Source organism: Rousettus aegyptiacus, unplaced genomic scaffold (genome assembly GCF_014176215.1).
Source record: "Rousettus aegyptiacus isolate mRouAeg1 unplaced genomic scaffold, mRouAeg1.p scaffold_m13_p_7, whole genome shotgun sequence".
Classification (NCBI taxonomy): Eukaryota; Metazoa; Chordata; class Mammalia; order Chiroptera; family Pteropodidae; genus Rousettus; species Rousettus aegyptiacus.
In genome coordinates this window covers 33,252,944-33,274,173 of record NW_023416310.1, presented here as the reverse complement: position 1 = coordinate 33,274,173, position 21,230 = coordinate 33,252,944, and the positions used below count along the sequence as shown (strand labels likewise).

The 21,230-nt window shown below is 34.4% G+C and overlaps 1 protein-coding gene across 4 annotated transcripts in view; it reads left to right on the top strand.

Annotated features, from left to right (window-relative positions):
* Nucleotides 1–19,550, top strand: part of ASB3 (ankyrin repeat and SOCS box containing 3) — an 88,437-nt gene extending 68,887 nt beyond the window's left edge. For all 4 annotated transcript variants that reach the window (XM_016127457.2, XM_016127456.2, XM_016127459.2 and 1 more), the window contains one exon: nt 11,661–19,550. In XM_016127457.2, the coding sequence (XP_015982943.1) occupies nt 11,661–11,866 (206 nt within the window). In that variant the 3' untranslated portion in view covers nt 11,867–19,550. The remainder of the gene's footprint in view (nt 1–11,660) is intronic.
* The last annotated feature ends 1,680 nt before the right edge of the window (nt 19,551–21,230 follow it).

Sequence of the window (21,230 nt, the reverse complement as noted above, 5' to 3'; positions counted from 1 at the left end):
CTCTGTAAGGAAATAGCAACTTGCCCTGGTAGTTCGTAAATATAAAAAAAGTTCCCTTATGATCATTCTTGAATTATCAAATCAGATTTGTCTTCAAAAAGTTTCTTGCATCAGAAAATAAATGTATACCAGGTAAAATTTACTGACTGGTTGTAGCTTTAGTAACAATTTTTGATCATGTGCCTTATATGTGCCTCTTAGAAACACATCAGTTTAACTACCATGTAGCACTTGACATCTTAGTCAAAAAATTCACCAACCTCTGAACTATCTAAGACCAAGTCTAAGTAATTAAATTATGGATAAAAGCACTTGGCTTTAGTTCATCCTAAACTTTTAATGATTAAATATGTATAATTCTATCAAGAGTATTTTATGGATCTGGTTCCTACAAAGGATCCTTAAGGGCCCCAGGAAACTTTCTTGATCTGTTCATTTCAGAATTCCTCTGCTTTGTTCTAAAAAGGATTTAAAACAGTTTGTAATGTAGATTATAACAAAAAAACAGTAAAACAGAACTTAAAAGTGGAAGCAAGTGAAAAATGAAAAAGGTGGTGATGGATATAAAATGGGGCCAGGGAAAGCATAGCATAGTAATCTGAAGCTTGCTAGGCTGTAAATTTGGCTCTGACTGAGCTCTGTAGTCATTGATATTGGGTAACAGAGTTCATAAGACAAAACAAACTCATTGCTCAGAAGTAAAGAAAGTTTCCTAGACAATATCTTGGTAATCATGGTTTCTTGGGACTTTATTTTACCTGTCTTCAATGTGGACTGTTGCTATTGTATCAAAGTATAAATCAGCAAAAACAGTTCTTAAGTCGTCAGTACAGAGTAGTTCAGGTACTCAGGTCTCTGCTGCTCTAAATTGACCAGGGTTAGATTTATAACATCTGGAGGAATGGATGACTTCTGTGCACTTTGAGCAGTTCTCTCTAAATATTCTCTCTCTCAATTCAATTTTTAACAGTAGTAGTTAGTAATGAGTTTAAGATTATACTACCTAAGAAGTATCAGAGTGCAGCTATTTTGTGTTGCAGATTGAGTTGAGAACATATTTTTAAGAGATAGTTGATCTTAAAAGTAGAAGCAAAAGGAAAATGAAAAATAAAGGTTGATCTGTGACAGGCTAAGTATTCTATTGTGAAATCCAAGGAACATTATGAGGACTCCTTCCAGAACGTGGAATGAACAAGTATCCATGATTGAAACTTTGAGTAGTACTCCTAGTTTTGAGCAATGCTCCTTCCTTATGTACTCTTCAAGATAAACCATTTGTGGTAAACACAATAAGCTAACTACATGTGGCAACTTATGTGATTGTTATATTTACAGTTAAAGATTGGGGAATAACTACCAGAAACAAAATTTAAATTTAGGAAGGTTCATAGTTGATCTTTGATTCTTTCTGGTAATAATTTTTTTCTAGATTTATTGAGATATAATTGACATATAACATTGTGTAAGTTTCAACTGTACCTTTCTGTAATAATTAACTAGCTAGCATTCCATTGTCTCTTCAAGCCATTTCTAGTTTAAGGCAGTGACACATATCCATTTTTAAAGGAATACTCTTTTTTCTGTTTTCTATATCAAGAGCATGTATCTTGTTGAAAAGTGGTATATCATTCAGTTACTTGTTAAAAAGATGACGGGTGGGGCACAATCTTATTTCAGACTTATGGAAAATTTTAACTCCTCTGCTACTTTGATTCTCATGGTATTAACATGGTGTAGGTTCTGCAAGGACATCAGGCAGAGTAAAATGGTCAAAGGTTGGATGGAGCTCTGGAATAAAATAGATGCACTTCTACTACTTCCTAGCTATAGAGATCACTTATATCTCTGAACCTTGGTTTCCTCAATTATAAGAAGGGATAATCATTGTACCTACCTCACATCATTTACACAATGGATTTTATCATTGTGGAAGAGACAGATCTCAATTAACTGAGTTCCGTTTCATTTTTCTCTTCCTTGGAACAAAGCCTTGACTGTCATGTGACTGGTGTAAGTGGTGAAAGAAAGCATAGACCATTGGGTATGAGTTTGATACGCTGTCACTTTCTCGCCGAGGAAATCTGAAAGTCATATTTGAGATGGAGGTGACATAAGATGAAAGTAACCTGGAACACTTCTCTGTCACTTCAAGACACCTGCTCTTGGAGAATCACCTGACCTGCAAAGCATTTTGCATGAGCAAGAATTAAACCTTTGTTTGTTAAGACACTGGTTTTAAGGATTTACATGTTAGCCTATAACCAAGCTAACCCATAACCAAATCCTGTTGCAGAGGCAATGACCAAGGGAAGGTTAATAAAAGCTACAAATAATGTAGTATAGTATACTTGGTTGTGAGTATTTATATAAATGCTTTGTGGTGGAATAACTCAACTAAAGTCTAGTAGCTCCTTATTTAAACATTGATTTGCAAAATTACAACTTGCAGTTTTTAGATAAAATGTGTAATAAACTGAAAAGTTTGGTGGGGACTGAGGAAATATGGGGAATAAAGAGTTGCCCTTTTGCAACTATAGAATAAATTCATTGTCTCTAGTCACAGGGGCTGTGCCCATAGAATTAATAAAGCTAGTATTTCGTGAGACTCAGAGCCTACTATTCACAGTGATTTTTTTAATTCTAAAGTATTTTCTCTAGATTATTATTAATCTAGGTGAGGTATTATCACTAAGAAACCTATCAGTAATTGCCCTTCATCTTCAAAAATTAAACTTATGATCTTCTGTTTGTAGAGTAGAAAACTTTTGACCTGATACCTGTTGGGTTGTGGGGTCTTGACAACTTCAGCAGAAGCCTGCTTTGATTAACATTGTCCTACAGACTGCCCTTATTATTAGATTTAAAAGCCAGACTTAATTTTATTTTTTCATTAAAAATTTGTAATTAACTTAAAATTTTAACAAGGTTCCATCTGCCCACTTATAATTTTGGCCCCTCACAGCCTCTTAGTAATCCAGATGGTTTAATTAATTAATTAGTTAGTTAGTTAATTAATTTTTGTGGTGGAGAAATCCTTACCAAACTAGGTAGTGATGAGTTGTATGCACACTTGTTGAGACATGTTGCTGTTGCAACTGTTTTTATGTTGTCAGCCGTCTGTTGGTCAGCTAAGAGAGAAAATGTTACCCCGGAGCAATTAAAACAGAATTTTTTAAAAGTGTATTAAGTACCAGCCCACCAAATAGTATTCAAAAGCCCATATGACTTTCCAGATATGGACTGCATTGCATATGTGTGTCGGCAGACCCCCTAGACAGCTATATCTCACTTGGAAGAAAAGAAAATTATTTTTTACATCCCAAATATCTGTTTTAAGGTGGAGAGGCAGTAAGGACAGAGTGTTAACTTCTGATAACTTGTTAATTTTAGCTTTTAAACACTCAATCTATAATTTTTGTTAGTTCCAAATGTGACCACGGGCAGAAGTTTCAGTGAAGAGAAACTATCCTTTAAGTTTTTCTGTAGGCAGGCATTTTTAAATCTAGGTGTTTTTATTCATCAATTTCTTAATGAAAGGATTCTTTAATTACATGTCAACTGTGTATCAGACATTGACTTAGAATCTATGAATGAAAAATAAAGTGAACATAGTTCTTTAGTACACTGGATAAAAAGGGAATGATGTGGGGTCATGGCAGAATTTTCTTTTTAAGATAAGAGAGGCTGAACATGTTTTATAGATCAAGGTGTCTCTGTGAAAAAAAATCACATAAACAAACATTAAAGATTTGGAGATAAAAGCAATAATATATATAATAAGATTTCAGAGAAGTCAGAGATGAGATTAGCCTCAAATAGGTCCTTTTTTTTTTTTATTTTTTTTTTTTTTATTTTTAGAAGGAGAAGAGATATGAGGATGGGGTGAATATAGATAAGTTTATAGTTTGAGGATTAGATGCTCAGAGAAAGAGACTAGAGTACCTTTTGTTTTTACTTTGAAGTAGGAAGGGAAGTCTTGCTAATTAAGAAAGAGGTTGAAGTGAGAGTTGGGTAGGGGAAGTGATGATTTAGAATGGTTGTTTTGGGAAAGAATTGGGAACCAGTGAAAGATTTGCTGAGCAGCCCTCTGGGCCTGGTGGAAGTTGGAAGTGGTACTACTTCATGTGGTTATATGATAATTCCCCCCCTCCCCCCCGCCCCGACGTTGCTTTGCTTTCTCTGTATTGAGATGCAGAAGGAAAATGGTTAAAATTGATCCTGAGGATTGTCAGAGGAGGTACAGAGAATTGAGATGTTTAGATAAAATAATATAAGTTATGGGCCTATGGAATTCAGTCTAGATAGGAAAAAAAAAAGATAAAGAAAGGGGGGACCTCTGATTGACTAGACAGCAGCAGGAGTCAGGGGACCTGAGATCTCAATGATATTAAAGATTGGGAGTAGTAGCAGTAAGGGAGAACAGACTCTGGAAGGAAAAGGAGTAGTGTATGTTGAAATTTAAAGACAGAAAAACATGGGTCTGAAAGTGGTGCAGAACTGTAAGAATGCTAAAATTGCCTCCTAGACCTGTGATAGGTATGACAAAGTGTGAAAGAATGAGAAAAATCGATTTAATAATTGGTTAAAGAAATAATTTCTTTGGGAAGATCAGACTTTTGTGAGGAGAAGGGTAGAGAGGGTGTTCTGTACAGCTTTCTATAAGTAGGAAAATTTGTTTATGGTAAAGTGGGAGTTCCTGAGAACTTTATGAAAAGGTTTTGGCAGGAGTTAGATTTTGCTTTATAATGTTGAGGTTAATTTTTTCCTATCAGACTGCTGTGTTATAGTGCCCTAAACCAGTTAGGGAAATGAAAAATGGATTTTTATTTTCTGAGAGATTCTGAGATTGTGATTCATTCTTTCATTTGATAATCACGAGAAAATGCTTAGGCTAAATGATTTTACTTAATTTTCAAATATTCTAAACTCCAGAGAGGCATTCTAAAGGTGGGAGGGAGGAAGGTAAAATTGCTTATCAGTGATTAAGTTCCCTTTCATTTGATCTTTTCTCTAATAGTAAGGTTGTAGTTGTAAGAATCAAGCTTTCATCTCCCTCCCCTCCTCCCACTCCAATTAGCACGTGTGGTCCAATGCCTTGTACCTATGCATCCATATGGCTTAGGTCAGTGCTTCTCAAAGTGGGGTACATGGGGTTGGTCATGTAGTCACACTTATGGTATACTTTAGTGAATCGTAGTTTATGTGTGATTATTCAGTGACCTATGATTACATCACTTATTTTAAGCAGTCCTCAAAAATTGGTTGTGACTTAAAAAGATTTCTGCAAAGAAATAGTGTTTTGTGTGGATAATACTAAAGATACGAGTATTAGTGAACCAACAAAATAATTGTAGAACTGCACTCTTGTTTTTTTATCATTAGTCATGTTATGTGGTAAAAAATGGCAACTATCTAATCTGAGCTAACAGGAAGTTCAGAAGTATCAAGAAAAGTATTTAAAATATGATTCACTTTTACTGATATTAACAGTGAGCCTTAACCTTAGGATGTAGTATGCCTTGAAATACTAGGTAATGAAAAAAATAGTAAAACACTCTAAGCATCCAAAACATGAAGGCAAACTCTGTGACTTTTTTCATCAATGTTTAAATCATAATGATGCTCAATTCATTATTTTTACAAAATTTTTACAAAATTTACTAAGCATAGTGATAAATGCTTAGAGTTCTTTAAGTTTATTTATTCGGTAGTGAAAAAACAAAAAGTCACACACCATTGGGGAAACACACTTTCTTGCTGCCATAGTAAAACTGGCTGAAATAATATAGGGATACAGTAAAATATGTTTCTTATTAGCAAATATTATTGAAAGAAATATAGAAAATATTGCTAAAGAGTTAAAGAAAAGAGTAAAAAGAAATAACCCTGCAGGTAAGAAAAAGATATATAATATTTATAACATCTCAGCTTAAGGTATTTAAGATTCTGTTTCAGTAAGAAAATAGTTACTTTTCTGAGAGCCACTGAAGGGAGTTTGTACCAGAAAGGCTATAGTTGCAACAGTGAAGACAGTTGAAAAATGGTTTTTTTGGCAAAGCTATGTAAGAATGACTACTCATGGAGTGGCTTACTTCTCTGCAAATGTAAGGAAATAGAGATACTATCATACATGAAATGAGTTTATTGCCTCATTAATAGTCAGGATAATACAGAAAACCAGAGGAGTTAAAACCAGAATTATGTGAAATAATACTATTGTGGATAATTTTATAAAAACATGACCTTTAAAATATATTAGAGTTTTTGTAGTATTTAATAATGAGATAGGAATGACCATAATTATTGTTTATGCATACAGAGGTTTGCTTATTATCTCGTGACACCATATGTAAGAGAGCCCTTGAACCTAAAAATGAATTATGTACTTTTGTGAAACTACAACTATGTTCAGTTTTCTTAACCATCTTTCTTAGTGATAAATAGCTATTGATAGTATGAAACCTAGTACATATTTTCTAAAAAATTTGTTGATTTAAGATAAAGATGACATTTTAACTGAATGAGAAAGTAACTGATTTCTGAAACTTTGCTATGGGGAGATGCTTTTGAAAACAGATGCTGGGTCAGCCCCACCCCCTGTCCTCAAGTTCTCTGATTTTTCTGTGTCCCTCTGACTGAGCCCTTCTGTTGGCAGCTGTCTGCATGGCTCTCTACTGCTCTTTCTTCTGTCCCACTTGGTCTAGTCTCAATGGCATTTTATCTAACAGCTAACGTCTAAATAAAAACCCTTCTCTCCTAAACCTCTCCACTCTCCATCTACCCACTCTGCCTCATTTCTCTTCCTAACATTTCTTATTTCTGACTATTTACTTAGTCATTGTTTATTTGTTTGTTTATCGTCTGTCTTTTCTTGCCAAAGTAGATGGATGCTCCATGAGGGAAGGATTTAATCAGTTTTGTTCACTGCTGTGTTCCCAACTCTGGAGGATAGCAGACTCTCAAGACGAAAAACAGATGAAAGGAACTAGAAATTTATCTGTCTTTTTTCTTCATTACTGGCAGGGATTTTCAGTTATTAAGGACTTGTTATTATTTTTAGGGACAGTCGTTAGTATCTGACTTGAAGCAAAAGCTCTCTGCTATGGAAGTACCTACATTGCTGAGAAGCACTGGAATCTTCCTGAATTCTCTTTGGTTGTGGTTCTACCCAAGCCGCCCTGCTCATGAGCATTGCAGATGTCATTCCCTGGGGTTTGTGCATTCCCAGGGAACTAATCCTTTGCTAGTTGTTATTCTCTGGCATGAGAAGACACGTCAGAATCCAAGTGAGAGTGACATTGTGACAGCAAGACATGGGTGACATATTCTGTCATATAAAAGTAAATAATTTGAACATGTGTTTTAATATTTTTACTGGCAGAACTAAACATTAACAATACCAGTGTTCTGTGAGGCTTTGGGTGAAACCACCACACCAAATAGCACACTGCACAGTTATCATGAAGGTACAGGTTGTGGTTTGGCTAAAGCTGTGTCTGCACAGTCAGTGTATGTCTCTACAAGGTGCAAATCACATGCAGATCTGGAACGTGAATGTGTGGCAGACACAGCTAATGGCTCTATCCATATCCCCTCACCTCCACCTCAAAAAAAGAAAAAGAAAAAAGGAAAGAAAGGGAAGAAAACAGATGCTAGGAAATATTTTATTAGGTTATTTCCTTGCTAAAAACAATGTGTGTCACCTAGAAAAACTCTTCATATTGATACATTTAAAATACCTGGAAACAGTATCCAGACATTTTGAATACTTTTAATAAAAACGTAAAAAAGTAAACTGTCTAAATAGCTTGTAAGTTGATTGATATCAGGAAAAACAGAAATTTACCATGTGAATTTTGATAAACTTTTGCATAATTGATAGATGGGATAGGATAATATCCTGATTAGTTCAGCTAAGCCAGGATATACTTCTTCCATTTGATTCTACGTGCTTTTGTAAGATATTTTTTTCAGCTGCATTAGCCCTTATAACCGAGTACCAAAATAAACTGCACCTAGAACCCAACTTGGAATTGCCGAGTCACTAAGATTTAAATTAATTAAGTTTATTAAATCACCTTGCTCTTATTAAGATATTATTTTTAGTAAATAAATAGTTATTTAAAATATATATCTTATTTCATTAGCTTATTCTTTTAGTTTTGTGTCTGTTTTGTAGTGCAAACAATGTTAATTTAGTAGTATACACATATAATTTGTATGTAAGTAAATATCCACACGTGAAGGCAGGCTAGAGATGAATGCTTATAGAAAATACAGACAGATAATGTGTATGTTTGATGTACATGTGTAGTTCTGTGCTATAGTAAAGTTCACATTAATAAGCATAAATTAAGAATTGTGGGGGTTTATTTCGATCATTGTTTTGATTTTAATAAGACTTCATATAACAAGTAGCTTATTTTGTTCTGTCAGTACATACAACAAAATGAACAACATTGAAAATTTCTGTATAAGAATGAAAGATTAAAGGTTGCTTGCCTGCTAATAGATCTATAGATAAACTTAGGTTTATCTATACAAATTGAAAATTATAAAAGTAACTCAAAAGTATAGCATGGTTTTAGACATTATTTTTAAAGCTGTGTTCAGTGCCATAATCCAGGAAGAGACAGATTTATTTAACAAGTTAAAATCTAGTTTTAATAGGTTTTCATGAAAGTATCTTTTACTTACAGCTTCTGAGCTTTTTCACATTATAAATTCTGGGCATGGCTTGATCTTCTCTTAGCCTAGTGGCAACACATCTGGAGGTATTATGCATCATTAAAACTTTCATAGGAATTTTGCATGCTTTGAAATATTGCATATATGATCATAAAATCCCCCTAGTATTCCTTGGCATATTAAACTAAGATGACACTGATGGGTATATTATTGTCTGTGTTAATAATCTACAGATGAAAGGCTCCCTCAGTTCAGATGAGTACAGTTCTTACCTTTAATTGTTCAGCAGGCCAGTGATCTATTGTGCTCGTGGGGGAAAAGCAAAATGGTGCAATTAAAGTTGGAACCAATATCTGAAGTAACTATACTTTTTCCTTTTTTAATTATTAAATGGAAAGGTCTTCTGAAAATTTCAGTGGTTTAGAAGATGTTAGAGAATTATTTTGGGCTTATTATAGTTCAAAGAACCCTAGACTTGGAGTCAAGTCACTTGGCTCTAGTATCAGATGTGTTGATGTACAGTGTCCACGTGGGCAGGTCCCTTGGCATCCCATAACGAATGTGTGTACCCGTGCAGTTAGGCTTGATCACAGATGATTAAGCTTCCAGGTGTATATTAGCATAAATAAACAGATGGTTTATTTAGCTTTAAAGATAGGGCTAGAGTGGTATAGTTAGGTGATCGGGGAAATTCTGTCAGTACTGCCGGAGGCTGTAGGGTCGCCAAAGGAACTCTGCTCAGTCAGCCTGAGGAGTCTGTATGTCACTGTAGTCTGTCAAATTGAAGAAGCAAGAGAAGCATTAAGGGTTCGTTAGCCCTGAGTGAGCAGCTGTCATCTGGGTTGCACAGCCATCCTTTCTCTTACTTCTGAGTGTGTAATACCTACGTTAACAGGAATGTGCAAAATGAAAAGATGTCGGTTTAACAAGATGGCATGTTAAACTCCAACTGAATATAAGTAAAAATTTTCTTAACCAACCTCACTTAACCTCACATGCAATTGTCAGTTCCTCTGTCAGTCCCATCTTACTACGCCCGTGGCATGATCAGTGTTTGCAGCTGAGAGGCTACTCTCTAGTATGCCAGCTTGCTTTTGTTCCTACCAGTAGAATTGTGTGCTTACCAAGAATCAGTAATGCTTATTTCCAAAATTTTTATTACATTTGTGCCTACTCCATGACCTTAAGACCACTTATTATTCCTGATCTCCTTGAGAAGGCTTCCTTATATGTAATAGTTGAACATATTCAACCTTACTTGTTGAAATTTAATCTACTTACTCCTTTGGAAAACTGGGGGAGGGGGGTGGAAGGAGGAGGGGGTTGAAGTTGAGTGTGCTCTCCGTATGTATTCCTGCTAATCCCTCCAGTGCTTCCTCTACCTGGGTTATCCTATCTTTGAAGTGAGAATGATGATTCTTCCTTTAAGTTCACGGAAGAGGGTAAAATTTATAAACAAGATATGGATATGAAAACACTGGGAATAAGTATGCTATATATTATAAATGCTGTAGTCTAATTATAATGGGGAGTCTATGACTCATAGTTTAAGAAAATACTCTTCTTAGACTCAAGTTTTAGGTGCAAAATCAGATATTCCTTTTGCTTTTCTTATTTGGCATTTTGAAACGCTATGGTTTGAGGAGCTTCCCAAACTGAGGATAAACTAAACTAAACTAAACGAAACATAAACCAATATGCTTAAAGTAAAATGTAAGATGGTGGATTAACGTCAGTGCTTTGGAAAATGTTGAGGACGTTAAGAGAATTAGTATATCTCAGGCCTTATGGGGTATTACAGTTTAAAGAACCGTAGACTTTCTTGTTTTCTTATGGTTGAGTAATATTTCATTATATATATGTATTACATCTCCTTTATCCAATCATCTGTCGTAGGACACTTCAGTTGCTTTCATGTCCTGGCCACCATGAATAATGCTACTTATTTGATTTTATTAATCAATGTCACCATAATAACTTAATTTAAAAAATTAAAGAACCCTAGACTTGGAGTCGGACTACTTTACTGCTCTGATCCCAGTCTGTTAATCATTGTTACATTTCGTGGGGATTTTATGAAAGAGTTCTTGGACTAATAAAAGGTGTACATTTGATTCACATAAAACCACTTACTGTTTTTAGTTTTCTCAGTTTCTATGGATATTAACTTTTAAGTTAACACTTTTCATCTTGGAAAATGAAATTACTTACGATTCTTAATTAGTGCATATGGATTATCCTTTAATTGGTAATTAGTTTTTGGCAGCAGTGGTTTTAGTGTTGTACATGCATATACACGTGCTTTGGGGTCAGATGCACTGGCTCTACCACATACTAGAGATATGACCTTTGGAAATTTACTTTAAACCTCTTTTTAAACCTCCATTTTCTTATTTCTATAAGAGCATGATAATATATACCTAATACGGTTAATGAAGATAAAAAGAGAATGTGTGTGAAGTTTATGGGCATATGGTAAGTAGACACTCAGTTAATGTTCCATTTCTAGCTGTGTCAATTTTTACATTTCATTCTGTGTAACAGATAAAAGGAGGAAAACTTTTGTGAGTTATGCAGTAATTCACTTAATGTGGTAGGTCTGGAGACCATTTGCAAAGAAACAGAGTAAGAGGGAGATAGCATTTGCTGCTGTGAGCTTCTATCGTTTCTAGTTAGTTCATCCATTTCTTAAGTACTGGCTGGTTTTGCCAGATTTTTAGAAGTTGAACATTTAATTTTATGTGGCCTTGGTACTGACTTTGAATGTGTGGCCAGCAGAGGGAGGGAGAGGAAGGAACCAAGTGAAGGCTATAAAAAGAATAGTTATCTTGATCACTTTGGCCCAAGTAATCTTTCAAAAGTGAGTCCAAGTAACATACCACTTCTCTTTTACTACACAAAGATGGAGAAAAAAGACATTTACCTTAATGTTTAAAGTATTTTCATCTTCCTTTTATGGTTTGTTTCTCCAGCCGCTGTTCCATGCCTGGCTCACCTTTGTCGTTTGGAAATTCGGTCCAGTCTAAAACCACAACACCTACAATCTGACAGTTTTATCTGTCAGTTGCCACTTCCCCGAAGCCTACATAATTACTTGCTCTATGCAGAGGTTCTGAGGATGAATGGAGTTCCAGAACTGGCAGTTATTCAAGATGGAGAAATCAGCGAAGCTACTTAACTCAGCTCATGTCTTACTCTGAAAACCACCAAGACAAAGAGCCATGGAATACAAAGTCTTCATGATTTTATAGTCACAAAAGATGATTTTTGTTTGAATGGTTGGTTAGATTTGGGGGTGGGAGCAGCAGTTTAATGCAAATGTTTACAACTGAGCTTCCTGGTAAAAACATATTGTAAACCTCACATTACTCTATTTCAGTTTCATCACCAGTACATTTTATGTTGTGATATTTACTTACCTATTTTCTGCTTTATTCTGTTAACGAACTGTGATGCTGTTTGTAATGCTAAATGTGGCATATTTCCACCTGTGATTCTGTATTTACATAGGGCCAGGCGCTTAGAATGGAATGCGTAAAACTTCACTGGAAATGCACATAATGGGTCTGAATCTGTTATTTTATTTGAGATTGAATATCTCATATTTATAAAAGAATTATCTTATACTTCATCTCATCTCTTAATTCAGTCACTTTTATGAAGAATTGATATTTATTGTTTTTTTCACAGGTAAACTCAGGGGAGAATTAAAAAAAGAAGAACATAGGAAATGAATCATTTTGCTGTTTTCTTTTTTCCTTCTAGTTCTTTGATAATCTCTGGCTAAAAAAGACTCCTTTTCTACAAAGGCAAGAACAGACTTCACTTCAAAGATATGCTTAGCTGAGAAAAAAATTAGGTTGATACTGAGATAAATGAGCATTTTGCCACATTTAGAATACTAATCAGGAAACTGAGAGGGGCATTTCTGTGGTACCATCTTTAAAGAAAGAAAGGTATGTATTCCTGAGTCACTCAGTATCAAATAAAAACATTCCAACTTCATTCAGCCTCCAAACCAGGGCAGCTTTAATCCTATGAACCTATGATTGCCAGTTCTATTAATATTGTAGTATTTTTCCTTTTTATTTTCTAGATAAGTTATCAAATGGTCCGTGAAATGTAGACCTCAGAGTCCTAGGTTAATGAGATACTGCCTCATTGATTTTATAATTGCTCAGTATGAATCTAGAGTCACAGAGGACTAAACACTGGATCAAGTGAGCTGTGATAAGAGGCTGTGGGGACCAACCTTGAGAGAAAGGTTATGAAAGCATTACCGACATGATAGACAACTAGAGATGGGGTCCAAAGGAGGGCAAGTCTTCTGTCCGGTTGGGGTCCTGTGGCTTAAAATAGATGGGAGCAGGTCAGCTGGGTCCATCTCTGATAGGCTTTTGCTGTTTGATAAAAGCAGTGATGAAGGCAGACCAAATGATGGAGGCATTATTAAGGTCCAGACTGAACTCAGAGTAGAGCTATAATTGCGGCCTGTCAGGTGGAGATAATGTTTGAACATAGGTATACAGGCAGAAGTAAGGGTAGATAGGGAAACCAGATGGAAATGCTGATAATGTAATAAAAAATTTCAATAACGTATGTATTATGTAGTATTTTTTAAATGTCCTAATTTTATTTTTCCAAATCCTAAGTCTTTGATTTTTAACATAACTAGTTTTTCATTAGGGCTAAAATATACATAGAATATTTACATTTGAGGGTGAATATTTTCGTAGGCTTTCGTTCATGTTCAAATATGTAATTCAGCTCTCTATAACTTATCATTGAGCTCTTGTTTAAAATATCTAAAATATTCTATTTCAGAGACATTTAAAAGTCCTTGGTATTTAAACAAATGATTACTTACTCTGTATAATATATCTATCTTTTAGACTATTTTATAATAAAATATTTAGGATTTTTAGGACCTATTGCAAGGACTCAGTGAGAAATCTAAAAGTACCTAAAAGTAGATGAGTTATAGTTAACAGCTTCTGATCAAAATGATGGTTCTAGTTAGTGTGGACCTTAAGCCCTGCACTATAGGTGCTTTAACACTCTGTTTAAAGTCGTGGTGGGCCTAATGAAGAATCCCATACAATAGTTCTCTAATGGTGGTACGTATTACCAGAGCAGGACACAAATCAGCTATAATAACAATAGCCAAGAGTTCATTCTTCTTTGGCTCAATGTATTTGTTAAGTATATTTCCCACTGATTCTTCCTGTTACAGGATTTTTTTCTGTGGTGATTCAATGTAAAGGTAGTAACCTGAACACTGTTTCTTGAAATTTCCATCTCTTGCCAAAGTAGCAACTGTCTTGATAAGCAGCTTTCCAGTGGCCCTACTCCCTAGAGATCACTTACACTCCTTCTGGTCTCATGATCACCTATGACAATGATAATCCTTGATAGGCAGCTTAAGTGTTATATTTATGTCACATGACCAGTCAATATCTCTAACTTTATTTTATTTTTATTATTACTTTTTAATCTCTAACTTTAAAACTGTTCTTACTGCCTAAGTCCATTTGTAAACCTAAATATTGTGATGTTTTAGTATTATGTCTGGTACAGTTGAAGACATATGAGTAGTTTTTGATTGATTACTCCCTAAAGTTCTCTAACTTTGTTGGTCTTCAAAACGTTATAAGTAGTAACTAATAAGAATGTAAATAACTACATATCTTCTCTGGAACGGTGGACTTGATGGTTCATTCCATCAGCATGAGATATAGAAAGAAATTGAAAAAATTTATCTAAAACTTTGCCTTTTACTTTTATACTCTTCTGTTGTCTCAGAGGTATATTTCCCTAATTATATTTCTTAGTTATAGAAATATTTGTTTGAGGAGGAACTAACTCTTGTTATAATTACTGACAGCAGGTGCTCGGTCTATTCTGGAAAGATTTTAAATGGTGAAAATGATTGAAGGGCTAGTGAAGTTGCTAGTAATGTGACCTTTTTCCGTTTTATGATCAAGTGTTTTAGATCTAACAGTTTGGGGGAATAACCAGTAAAATTATGCTCTGCCTTTTTATCATTTCATGAATTCATTCTCTTTGTAAAGCAAGTTGTCACTCATCCCACTTGCTTGTCCAAATACTCAGTTTAAAGAGAATCTCTAAGCCCAAGAGATCTCCGAAGCTTTTCCCGTGAGCTGGGAACATAATAGCACCTTGGGTATTATTAATGCTCCTGAATTTCCTGTACTAGAGCTTTTGCCTCCTCCCCTCTCTTATCTCAAGCAGCCAGTCACACGTAACTGAGCTATTAAGACTAATAGGTAGATGAGAGTCCACACCAAGAGATTCCATTACTCATGGCTCCATGTGACTTGGAGTAGTTACTTGAATGATAACTGTGAGTGGGTGTGCCTGCATTAGGAAAGGAGTGCTATATTCTATTTAGAGCTAATATTGGCTGAATTTACATCTACACAGTCTCTGTATAAGAAAGCAGTGTGGACGACTTCAGGTAAATATGGCCCATGTTTGAGGGCTTAGAGGCTATCAATAGCAACATGATTGTTTTTTTTCCCCTCTTTATCCTTTTTTCATTTTTTATCAAAACATTTAAGGAAAATGTAATATTCCTTTGTGTGACTTAAGATTTCTTGTTTTGCTTTCTTTCATTTTTCTCTTTGAGGTAAATTTGTCTGTTTATCCTCCTCTACATTTATTATTGTTATTGTTAATAAATGACAAATAGTTATTAAAGCATAATACCTTGCAGTAAGTAACCTGTTTTTGTTGGAGTCAATGAAAATCTGTGGTTTTAATGAGACAGGGAACTGATTATGCTTAGTATTTTTGTCACATATCATTAGAAAAATATATAGCCTTATTTACAACAACATGTCAGTAATTTATACTGAGAGGAGGCCAGTATGAATTATATTTTTTTAGGGAAACATACTTTGGGCACAGATTTTAAGTACATATCTTCATTTGCTTTAGTGAATAAAACATTTAAATTTTAAATAAAGGGGATTTATTAACCTGCTCGATGCTAACAAAAATCTTTTAAAAGTGGTTTTTATACCATTGTTGCAGTAAAGATTAGTATCTGCATGATTTTTCTGTCTCTTGGCTTCTTTTTCATGCATAGCACTAATAGTTGACACAGAACAGGTGGTAATTGCCATTGGCGCGCTGAGACTTGTGAATAGCAGCTGTTTATGTCTCTTTTACCATGCAGTGGTTAGCAAAACCTTTCACTACTTTCCTATGTGTATGATAAAAATCTATCATGAATTATTATAAGGTGCTAATTTACACTCTTTTTCTAATGATGGAATAGATGAAGAAGAAAAGTCTATCTGGCGACTAGATATGACTGATTTGAATCAAACAATTTAAAAAAAATCTAATATTTGTGGGATTATTATGGATCAGATAATGTGTCAAAGATATCAATTGCAAGCCAGAGTAGTTCCATAAATAGACGTATTAGTAACGTTATAGTCTGGGTTTTGGTTTTGACATTCAAAAAATGTTTATTTTAAACAACAAAACATTCAGTTCTTATGGTCTTTATCTTGCTTGTAGTTATTTGGTTTTATTAAGCCCACTTTTAAATGTCATAGTATGGTATATGTGCGTGTTGATCCACACCAAGATGGCTCACTCACATGGCTGTTTCCTGGAGGCCTCTATTCCTCACCACATGGACCTCTCCATAGAGTTAGCTGCTTGAATCTCCTCACATGTCAGCTGGCTTACTCCCCAGCAAGTGATCTTAAGAGATGGAGCAAGGTGGATGCTACAGTGCCTTCTGTGATGTATTCTTGGAAGTCACCATCATTTCCAACATGTCCTATTAGAAGTGAACCTCAAAGTACAGCTTATTATATTCAGGGAAAGAGAAACTAGTCTCCACCTTTTAAAGAGAGGAATTTTAAAGAATTCGTAAACGTCTTTTAAACCATCACATTTTATTACCTGTAAATCGGTAGTCATTTGTGGACAAGGACTGGCTACATAGTTTACAGGATCCCATGCAAAATAAAAATGTGGCATCCCTGTTCAAATTTCAAGATGGGAACAGCAAAGTGTTCAACCAAACATTGGGCCCTTCTGAACACAGAGTCTGTGTGATTGTGCAGATGATACCCATGAAACCAGCCCTAGATGAAGAGGCTAGCTCAGGTTCATATTTAATACTCAAATTTTACATAGTGCTTCATAGATGTAGGATACTCTTAATAATATTAGCCATTGGTGATCATTAGCTAGATATGTCCATTATAATTTTATTTATTATTGTAATACTTTCAAAAAGAGAACTTCCCTTAATTAGCTTTGTGGTTACCCTGGTGTCTAGTACATATAAGAAAAATAGTAAAATGCTTGATTATTTTGGATAACGAGTTGATTCTCTAATGTCCTTTGAAGATGATTAGTACTTATTTTAGTATTAATAACAGGTTTTTAAATGTGTTCTGACACATTTTAGTTATTATCCTTGATATTCAAATTGTCCCATCTTTAATTAGGATTTAAGTAGTCTTTGATAACTTTTTTGTTTTCTGGTAATAAGATATTCCACATATATATTTCCTTCCTCAGACCTGGAATCAGCCATTTTTCTAAAGAGCTTTGATAACTTTTTCAGAAAGGGTATTATATTAGACTATATTATGTCATACACACACACACACAGACACACACACCAACACACAGTAATCTTGACATTAGAGGGTTTTCATCCCTACTGGTTGGACCATTATTTAGTTAACAGAACTAAGAAATAACTACATAGTCTGTTCGTATTTGATACTTCAAATTCAAGACTACACTTTTAAAATTAACCTTCAGTGATCTTACATCTATCTATATTGCCTTTCGCATATGCTGAAACTTCCATTTCTTAATGACACTAACAATTACCCATTTGTTTTATACAAGATTCACACACGATAGTCTCAATAACAATTTCTATCCTACCATCAATAATATTAGTGAAAACAGTTTACCTCCCCCTCTCCAATTCTTTTTGCTGTTTAGGTATATCTCAGTAGGGGTGTACAGTCAAATTTCTGTTTTAAAATCACTTGAGTGCACAGGATTATGTGTTTCATTTTCATTTTATCTTTTAGGGATTTTTAAATTTTAATTTTGCGTTGTAATTATGAAAAATATTTACATTGTTCCAAATTAAATGTGAAGAAAAAAAGTATATTCAAAGAAATCTTATTTCTCCTAGTCATCCTATTTCCTTCTGCTCCAAAGGAAGTCTTTTTATTGTCTATAGAATTTTTTTTGGTTTATTTTAAACATACGCATATATTCTCAAAGCCCTTTGATAAGCAGAAGAGTAATACAGGTTTAACCATCTGCTTTTTTCACTTAATAAATAGTTCCATAATATTATATATTGTCCTTGTTTCTTTTTACAGCAACTGTGCAGATATACTAAAGTTTATTTAACCTTTCCCTATTGGTAGACATTTAGATTATTTCTAGTTTTGTGCTATTATAAATGAATAGTACTGCAGTGAATAACTATGCTGTTTGTATTTTTACCAGTATAGAATTGGAGGATTCCTTGAAGTGGGATTGCTGGGTCAAAAGGCATATACGAGCTTGCTAGAAATTGGCAGTTTCCCCTCCCCAGGCAAATAGTCTATATCAGTAATGCCTGTGAGTGCCAGTAGAGAAAGTTGTCAAACATTTGGCTATTTGCCAGTTTAATAGGTGGGAAATATGTGTCAGTATAGTTTTCAGTTTGCATTTCTCTAATGAGCAAGATGAGACATCTTTTAATATTGACGGGAGGAGTGCATCCAATTTTCATGATTTCTTTGTGACTATCAAGTTATCCTATCATTTGTTAGAAAATCAATCTTTTCTCTACTGATTGAGATACTACCACTAATTAACACTACATTTCATCTTTTCCATTGGCCTGTCTTCTGCTTATATACCTGTACCAAACTTAATTATAGACATAATTGACTAACTCCTCCTTATTGCTCTTTTCTTTGACAATTTTTTACATTTATTTCTCCTTGTTTATTCTTCCAGGTAAACTTTTAATAATTTTTGCTCCAGTGAAATACTTGACAGTATTCTTATAGGGATTTTGCTAAATTAACTAATTAATTTAGAGAGAGCATCCATCTGTATAATGTGTCTTCCTATGCAAGAACATGGTTTGTCTTCCCTGCTGTCCAAATCTATTTTTTTGTGTATTTCAGGAATATTTTTTGTTTTTTATTTATCTCTCATTGGTTTTTGTTTGTAGATATGAGAACTGTTGATTTTATATTAATTTTATTATAACTTACCACTTTACTGTCTTTCTGCTTTTAGTATTTTTTCCCCATCAATTTCCATTGGTTTTCTTTCATTTTTGCAAATATTTAATCATGCCATCTGCGAATAGAGGTGTTTCCATCTTGTTTCAGTTCTAAAACCTCAATAATTTCTCCTAATTATATTTGTTTATTACTTCCAATTTTTGGAGAGCTTCCAGATTGGTGAACACCTCAAGGTGCTGGGAGAGTGGTGTACCTGGAGAAGGTATGGAAGTTCTGCATCCCTTCCCATATACCTTGCTCTGTATATCTCTTCCATTAGGCTGTTTCTAAGTTATACCCATTATAATGGAGTAATAGAAAATTAAAGTGCTCTCCTGAATCCTGTGAGCTATCTTAGCAAATTATTGAACCCAAGGTGAGGGTTGTGGGATTATAATTTATGATAGGCCTGGATTGGGTCTTAAGTGGGGGCATTCTTGTGGGACTGAGCCCTTAACTTGTGGGATTTGACATATACTCCAGATGCATAGTGACAGAAATGAACTTAGTTGTAGAACCACCCAGCTGGTGTCAGAGAATTGGTTGGTGGTGGGGGGGGGGGGAACCCACACATTTGGTGTCAGAAGTGAAATATTGAGAGTAGTGAGAAGAAAAAACAATGTTTAGAATAGAAGAAAAAAATATTTTTCTATCAGTGTTTGCTGTTCTGGATTAATTTTCTCAGGTGTGTGATGTGCTATTTAAATATACAGACTAAAGGTTTTTGCTTCTTTTTTTGTAATTTTTTAGTCTCAATTCCATTTCTTCGGTTCCTTTCTTCAGTTACCCTCATTGTATGTATTTTGTATCTACTTTTTTTAACCTACATTCATCATTTCCTCTCAAATTATTATATATTTTGTTTCCTTTTGAATTAAGATTTTTCTTTTTTATTTCTCTTAAAGTATTATTGATTGTGTTTTTTTTGTTGTCATGTTTCTTCTGGTTTAGTCTTTATTTTTGAAATTATATTTTTCTTTAAAATTATAAATTTTTTCTAATACTGCTTCCCCCCTCAACCCTTTATCTTAATTTCTTTTAGCTCATTTTTAAATATAAGGTGATAGTTATCTGTTTGTGGTCATCTCTCTAGCATGCTCTTATTGTCTGTGGGGATCTATTCTTATTGTCTTTTATTGTTATATTTACTTTTTATTTGATTTCACTGTTTCTGTTGCTTTTTGTGTAAAACAGATATTTTCCAGTGTACTATTTTCCCTTGTCATTCCTTTTAATATGTATTTTAAAATTATTTTCTTAGTGATTACCCTGGAGATTATAATTAACATAAATATGAAAATCTAGCTCAGATTAATACCATCTTAATTTTAATATTATATGAAAACTTTGCTTTTGTATAGCTCCACCCCTTTCTTTGTATTAGCATACAAATTAAATCTTAATATATTGTGTGCTCATCAATGCAGATATATAATTAATGTTTTATTCAGTCATTTTTTAAACAGACATAAAATAGAATTACAAACAAAAAATGCATTTGTGCTGTCTTTTATATTTACCTGTGTAATTATCTTTACCAGCGCTCTTTATATCTTTGTGTGGATTCATTTCAGCTCGAAGGAGTCCCTTTACTATTTCTTGTAGGGCAAATCTAGCCATGATTTCTATCAGTATTTGTTTATCTGAGAATGACAATTTCTCCTTCATTTTTTTCAGGTTTTAAAACTTTATTTGCATATTAAAAAATTGTGCATTCAAGTAATTAAAATCAGTTGAACAAAAAAAATGGCACTCTACTCAAACTGCATTATACAGCCTTCAGTACACCTTGGACCATCTTGGTTTCACTCTAGATTTCACTGTCATCTCACCCAGCTTCTGCCTTCACCAACATGCAAGATCTTCTCCTTCCCTGCCAGGCAGGCAGGTAGACAGATGGGAGAGGCAGGCGCGGCCTTCACTGTCAGTAGTTCTTGGATGTGAAAAGGGGGCATCACAATCATTTAAACTTGATCCAATCTCTTCGTATCTTATAAAGTTAAATAGTTAAAAGAAGTAAAGTAAGAAGGCAATGCTTGCGGAATATACAGTGCGTACTGGCGGTACGTGCCTCATTATAATTCGCCTGTTTGCTTCTCCTGTTCAATCGTTTCTTTTGATGGCAGTGTGTTTTTCTCTTATGTTTCTGTCTTCTTTAATTTCAACTTACCGAATTTCTCAATCTCAGCCATATTGGGTTTGTCAGACACGGTTGCAGAGGAAGCGGAGCGAGGCAGC